The sequence below is a fragment of the Ursus americanus genome, chromosome 5, assembly GCF_024610735.1.
Source record: "Ursus americanus isolate L20-20 chromosome 5, mUrsAme1.1.p, whole genome shotgun sequence".
NCBI lineage: Eukaryota > Metazoa > Chordata > Mammalia > Carnivora > Ursidae > Ursus > Ursus americanus.
Genome location: NC_142131.1, coordinates 79,688,169 through 79,694,354, shown reverse-complemented (window position 1 = coordinate 79,694,354; position 6,186 = coordinate 79,688,169). Strand labels below are relative to the sequence as shown.

The window sequence follows — 6,186 nt, the reverse complement described above, 5'->3', positions numbered from 1 at the left end:
CTGCCTTGTGGGGAGTCTGCTGAAGATTCCTTCTCTCTCCCTCTGCCCCTCTCCCCACTTTTCCTCACTCTTGCTCTCTCAGTGTCCTTCTCTCCCTAAAATAAATAAATCTTTTTATAAGAGAGTATCTTTTACTCTCTTTTACAGAGTCTTTTTTTTTTTTTACTAGACTTTTACAGAGCCTAATCAACCTGGCAGAGCAGAAATACCCAACTCTAGCCTCCGGTAGCCATGTTGACCCACGTAAGGGTGGGAAAACACTGAGAAACACTTTTAAGATCATAGCCTTGGAAACAGGCTCACGAGAAGATGGAGATCTAATCATAGAATTATAGAATGCTTCTTCCACACCTGAAGGCACATCACTAAAGACCTACTTACAGCTATTCCTTTTACTCAGGTCATCATGTCTGTCTGCTTGTCAACAAAAAATTATGAGGCATACCAAAAGGTAAAAAAAAAACAGTTTAAAGAGATAGAGTATGGATCAGAACTTCATTCGGGTATGGCAGGGATATTGGAATTATCAGACTGGGAATTAAAAACAATTATGATTAAGATTCTAAGGGCTCTAATAGAAAACATATAAGAAGAGATGGGTAATATACACAGAGATGGAAGTTCTAAGAATCAAGAAGAATGCTAGAGTTCAAGCACACTAAAGGAAAGGAAGAATGCCTTTGATGTTCTCATTGGCAGAATGGATACGGATGGAGAAAGAATCTCTGAACTTGAGGTTATGAAAACAGAAACTTTGAAAACTGAAAGCAAAGAGAAAATAGTAGGGAAAAAAGGAATAGAATATCCAAGGATGTGAGACAACTGTTAAGGTGTAACAAGTGTGTAAGGTGAATACCAGCAGGAAAAGAGAGACAAGAACAGAAGAAATAACTGAAGCAATAATGACAGGAGAATTTCCCCCAAATTAGTGTCAGACAGCAAAACAAGCAGCCATCAGGGACGGTTAGAGAGCACCACACAAAATAAGTGCAAACAACCAAACCCAATCAAACAAAAACCACCCAGATATATCACATTCAAACTGCAAAACCACCAAGGATAACACGCTAATGGGGTCCAGAAGTCTGCTTGGAACACCAGGAGAAAAGGAAACAGGGGATAGGAGAAAACGGTAACTCATGCTGCTCCTGTGCCCTGGTCATCAGTTCTCCACAGCTGAGATAGATGCCACAGCAGGTAGACCATGGATATTGGGGCATTTCCTATGGTACTTGGCACCTGGAAGACACTTGATGCACTAATCACCCCTAATCTCCCATAGTTAAATGCACAAACCTCTCCGCCTCTAGGGCTACCACACTTTGGCAAACCTGTAGCCTCAGTTCCAGTGGAGGACAGCAGAGCTTGAAGCCCCCAGACCATTATGGAAAGGGCTGAGCTCTGGCCACATGGAGGAGGTGCCTTTCTGGTGTCCCTGCCCTGCCCGGGTTGACCTTCACAGTCAGGCAGGAGGGCACCTCCTGCTGGAAGAATTCCTACCCATGCATGGCTGTGGCATTGAAGAAGTTCCTGAGCTTCCAGGAGATGGGCAGCTCCCAAGCACCAGCTGCTTCACCCTCCTGTGCCATCTGTCTGGCAGGCATGCTGGAAGGCTACTCCTGGGCCTGGGATACCCAGTGATGTCCATGTGCCTACCTCCTCCTCTGAAACCCCCAAGAATGTGGGAATTACTCTGGGGTGGGTGGGGGCTGTCCCAGTGCCACAGGAGATTTATGGTTGTGAACAATAGGGAGGATGGAGAAGCCCAGGCTGCACAGCCTTGGGTCCTGAGGAGGGGCCTGTGGTTCTGTGGGGGTTCCACCTCCTTGAAAATGGGAATGATGGTGAAATTCTGGATGAACCTGGAGAGGTGTGCGGTGCTCCATGTGGAACTGCACTGAGGCATCCCCAACCAAGACAGGACCCAGGGAAAGTGCAGGAATGAATCTTGGGCAACACGTACAATGGTCTAAAATACATCTACTCTATAATGCATTGAAATTAGACAACCACTTGAAAATTTGCTTCCTAATGGCATAACGTTGTATATCATTTTTAAGAAAAGGATTAATTACTGAAACACATGTGCATTTTAATAAAAGGAGCTATCAAAGAGCTCAGAGTAGCAAACAAGTTAAATGTCATTTCTCATTTCACCCCTCATACAATCTTGTGAACTAACAATATCTTCAGCTCCAATAAGGCACAAAGTTCTATGGCCACGACCTTCAAATTATATCTGAAATCTGTCAACTTCTGCAACCTTCTTTATTTCTATCCTAGTCCATGTGCCAACATTTCTCACCTGAATTATTATATGAACGTCGCTATGGACCTTAAAGAACAGCCACAGTGGTTCTATGAAATCGTAGGGTGGATCATATCTCCCCTCTGCTCAAAGTCTGACCATCTTACAGTGACCTCATAGACCCTAGGCAATGTGGTTCCCATTCCCTCTGGTCAGCTCTCTTTAGATTTATCCCTGGCTCTCTCTGCTCAAGAACACTGTCCCCTGTGCCTGGAACACATTGTATCTGTGGCCAGACTCCCCCAGGACTGGACCTTGCCCTCTCCCTCAACATTCTATGTGCACCCCCAAGGGCTCTCAGGAAGTCAATGCAGGTCTCTTGTAAGAAGTGTGAATGAGTGATGGAGGGGAGATGTTTGGTCCAGTGTGTTCAAGGAGAGCTTTGCAAAAGACATGGTTAAGAGATTATTTCCCAAATCCCTCCAGAGACCTTGTGTTGGAAACTATAGAAACCAGATCCTGCCAGAGTCCTCTTACACCTCACTCCTGTTCCACCTCTACTCTCAATGATCAAGAATCAATCTGATCCCAAATTCCTCCACTGCATGGAATGACGTTTGCATCCTCTGTAACTTCTGCAGTGTGGTGTTGTCAGTATAGATGGTAGACTACAAAATGTTCTGGCCATTTTTCTTTGAGATTTTACACTTTAATAATTGTATGTAAAGCACAATTGCAAGAAGGCACAAAAATCTTTATGTTGCTTAACAACATAAGATACACAAAAGTGGAGTTTGTATTCCAGTAAGTAGTTTGTAATTAGTAAGTAATTCGTGTCAGAAACATTGGACTTACTTTACTTGTAGCTATGATGGTACAGATCACAAAGGGAAGACCAGAGAGAGAAATAAACTTGCCCAAAGTATCACAGCTCCGCTATGCCAGACTCTAGCATCATGTACCACATTTCAGTGCCTAAATGAGTTCTGAATTGGTTCCCCCTCGTAGCTCACTTGCAACATGCAACTCAGAATAAAGTAGGGAGAATGGAACTAATGCATCTATGGGCCTTCATTCCATGGAAATAGTGATGGCTCAATGTGGGAAAAGATTCATTATGTAACTTGTCATGTACCATCTGTTACCCTGACATCTTCCATCCAAATGATTTTCTGAAAACTCAGCTCACAGTCTTGCCCCAACCAGCCAGAGAGGCCTAATGAGTACGGAGGAAGAAGAGGAGCCACAAGAGAGCCTGAGCTTGCAGAGGAAGGGGCAGACCAAGACAGGAAACCTCAGAAAGGCAGGCATGCCTGCACTCCCCATCTGTCCAACATCTTCCTCAGGGCCCTTGTTATCTCCCTGTTCCTCAGGCTGTAAATGAGTGGGTTGAGCATTGGAGTGAGGATGGTGTAGAAGATGGAGGTGGCTCGATCTCCCACTGGTGTCCTACTGGAGGCCCGCTGCATGTAGCTAAACATGGCTCCTCCATAGTAGAGGCTCACGACAGCCAGGTGGGAGGAGCAAGTGGTCAGAGCCTTCTGTTTGCCCTCTGTGGAGGGCATCCTAATGACAGCTGTGAGGACCCGGGTATAGGAAGCCACTATGACCACAAGGGGCAACAGCAGCATGACCACACAGCAAGCATAGATGAGATCCTCAAAGAGTGAGGTGTCAGCACAGGAGAGACGCAGCAGGGCAGGGACCTCACAGAAGAAGTGGTCCACCTCCAGAGAGCCGCAGTAAGGGAAACTGAAGACCACACCCACGTCAATCACACTGTCGGACACTCCAACCATCCAGGATGCCACAGTCAGGAGAGAGCAAGCCTTCCAGTTCATGAGCACAGGATACCTCAGAGGGTGGCAGACTGCTGCATACCGGTCATAGGCCATGACTGCCAAGAGGAAGCACTCTGCTCCTGTGACCATGACCACTAGGAAGATCTGAGTGGCACAGGCACCCCTAGAAATGGACTTACTTCCTGACAGAAGATTGACTGCCATCTTGGGCACCACTGAGCTCATCATGATCAGGTCCATGATGGAGAGTTGGCTGAGGAAAAAGTACATTGGGGTGTGCAGGTGCCTGTTGGCCTGGATGAGCAGGAGGAAGAGGCTGTTACCAAGTAGGGCCACAGCAGAAGCCAGAAGGACAAGGGAAAAAAGGAATAAATCATATGTGGAGTAGCTGAACAGGCCCAAAAGGATGAAGTCTGATAGGGAGGTGTGGTTCCAGAGCTCCATGGCTGAGACCCTGAGAACAAACAAAAGAGAAAACCAATGAAACTACTCACCTAGCATTTCCAAATACCCATATCCTGTTTCTCCTAAAAGATAGAGCCCATCCCTCTGACATGGCCCCACCCTTTCCACCTGCAGTAAAAACCCCTTTGTTTCTCAGCTGCGCTCAGAAAGTTACCAGCAGGATTTGATCCTTACTTCTCTAAAACACCAGGGAGCCAGAGAATGCAAAGGATAGAGAGAAGGGGTGTAAATGGCAGATAAATAGCTGTCGAAGTGTGATGTAGATTTAAGAGGGGAGGTGAAGTATTGGGGGACAAGAAAGAGAAAGGAGGAGAGAAAGGGGGTGAGAGGTGTAAGGACAAATGCAAATTTTAAAAAAGAGAAGTGTCTCCCCTCTTTTCTCAAAGCATTTGCTTTAGAAAACTTATCATTATAAGCTCCTTACTGCTCCTAGGTGTCTAAAGCTTTTAAAAGCTAAGTAAGCTTCTTCCCTGCTTTTTGGCCCAGAACGTCTTTCTCAAGGACCTAGGATCCATGTCCTTGAAATGGAATCATCAAGGAAGGTAGCGCCCTTATCTCCCAGGCTGTGTGGCAGAGAAGGACCCTAACATCAGCAGGCACCTTGCCCTAAGTGGCAAAACTATCTCTTGTCATAAACTGTGAGAAGTTTTTCCCCCTTTGGATACATCCAATTAACTAACACATATTACCACCCCATTACCTGGCGAATGAACTGAGTGTGACAAATGGTACTGTCCAGTCCTCCTAACGTGAAGACTAATTCTTGTTTATCTCGAAAGCATATATGTAATGGGTTGTCACTGCCTGAATATAAACGAGTGAGATTCTTCTGTTGTGCAGTCTCTCAGCTGACTACCTGTGATTTCCATCACCCTCTGGTTTAAAGCTTGTTCAAAAATAAAAGTGTTGGATGCCTGGGTGGCTCAGTCAGTTGAGCATCTGCCTTTGGCGCAGGTCATGATCTCAGGGTCCTGGGATGAAGCTCTGCATCAGGTTCCCTGCTTATCATGGGGAGTCTGTGTCTCCCTGTCCCTCTGCCTCTCCACTCGACTTGTGCTTTTGCTATTACTCTCTGTCAAATGAATATATAAAATCTTTTAAACAAACAAACAAACAAACAAACAAATAAATGAACCTGTTTCCTCTTGTGTGTTTGTGGAGGGGTTTTCTGGATTAGAAGGAAATTTTGGTTTTATTTAATTATTTTTATTCATTTTTTTAAATTTAGATTTTAATGAAGTTTCCCCAATGCAGGTACCACAACAGAAATAAATGTTGATGCTAAATTCATCATGAGAATGTCATGATGCCTCTCAGAACATATCTAAACCACCCCCACTCTGCTACTTGGAGAATAAAGTGGACTAGTCCAGAGACTAGAGAATGGATAAACGATGATACAATTTTGCCCAAGAAAAGTACATTACCACCTGTCTGGTCTCTGATCCCAAAAACCTTTGTCTCTTGACAGCAAGGAGGTACCTCTGTGTCCAGTCTGATCTGTAGGCTGAAGCCTGAAGTTAGATGAACTTCTCCCACTTCCCAGTCACGTTTAGTCTCTCATCTGTCAGGTCTTCCCTCACCCCCTTCAGCACTTCCCAACCCCATTCAGCTCACTAGGATTCACCTTCTGCTCCACCCTGTGAATCTCGGCACAGATGGGCCAGACCC

The 6,186-nt window shown here is 45.4% G+C and overlaps 1 protein-coding gene across 1 annotated transcript; it reads right to left on the bottom strand.

The window, feature by feature from the left end:
- Positions 1–3,543: 3,543 nt before the first annotated feature.
- Positions 3,544–4,494, bottom strand: LOC123780260 (olfactory receptor 2M3-like). Its single transcript, XM_045779073.2, has one exon. The coding sequence runs from the start codon at positions 4,492–4,494 to the stop codon at positions 3,544–3,546; it is 951 nt and encodes a 316-aa protein (XP_045635029.1).
- Positions 4,495–6,186: the final 1,692 nt, after the last annotated feature.

What these genes read in the sequence shown, in the direction of transcription:
- LOC123780260 (XM_045779073.2), bottom strand. Translation starts at nt 4,494, where the DNA reads ATGGAGCTCTGGAACCACACCTCCCTATCAGACTTCATCCTTTTGGGC.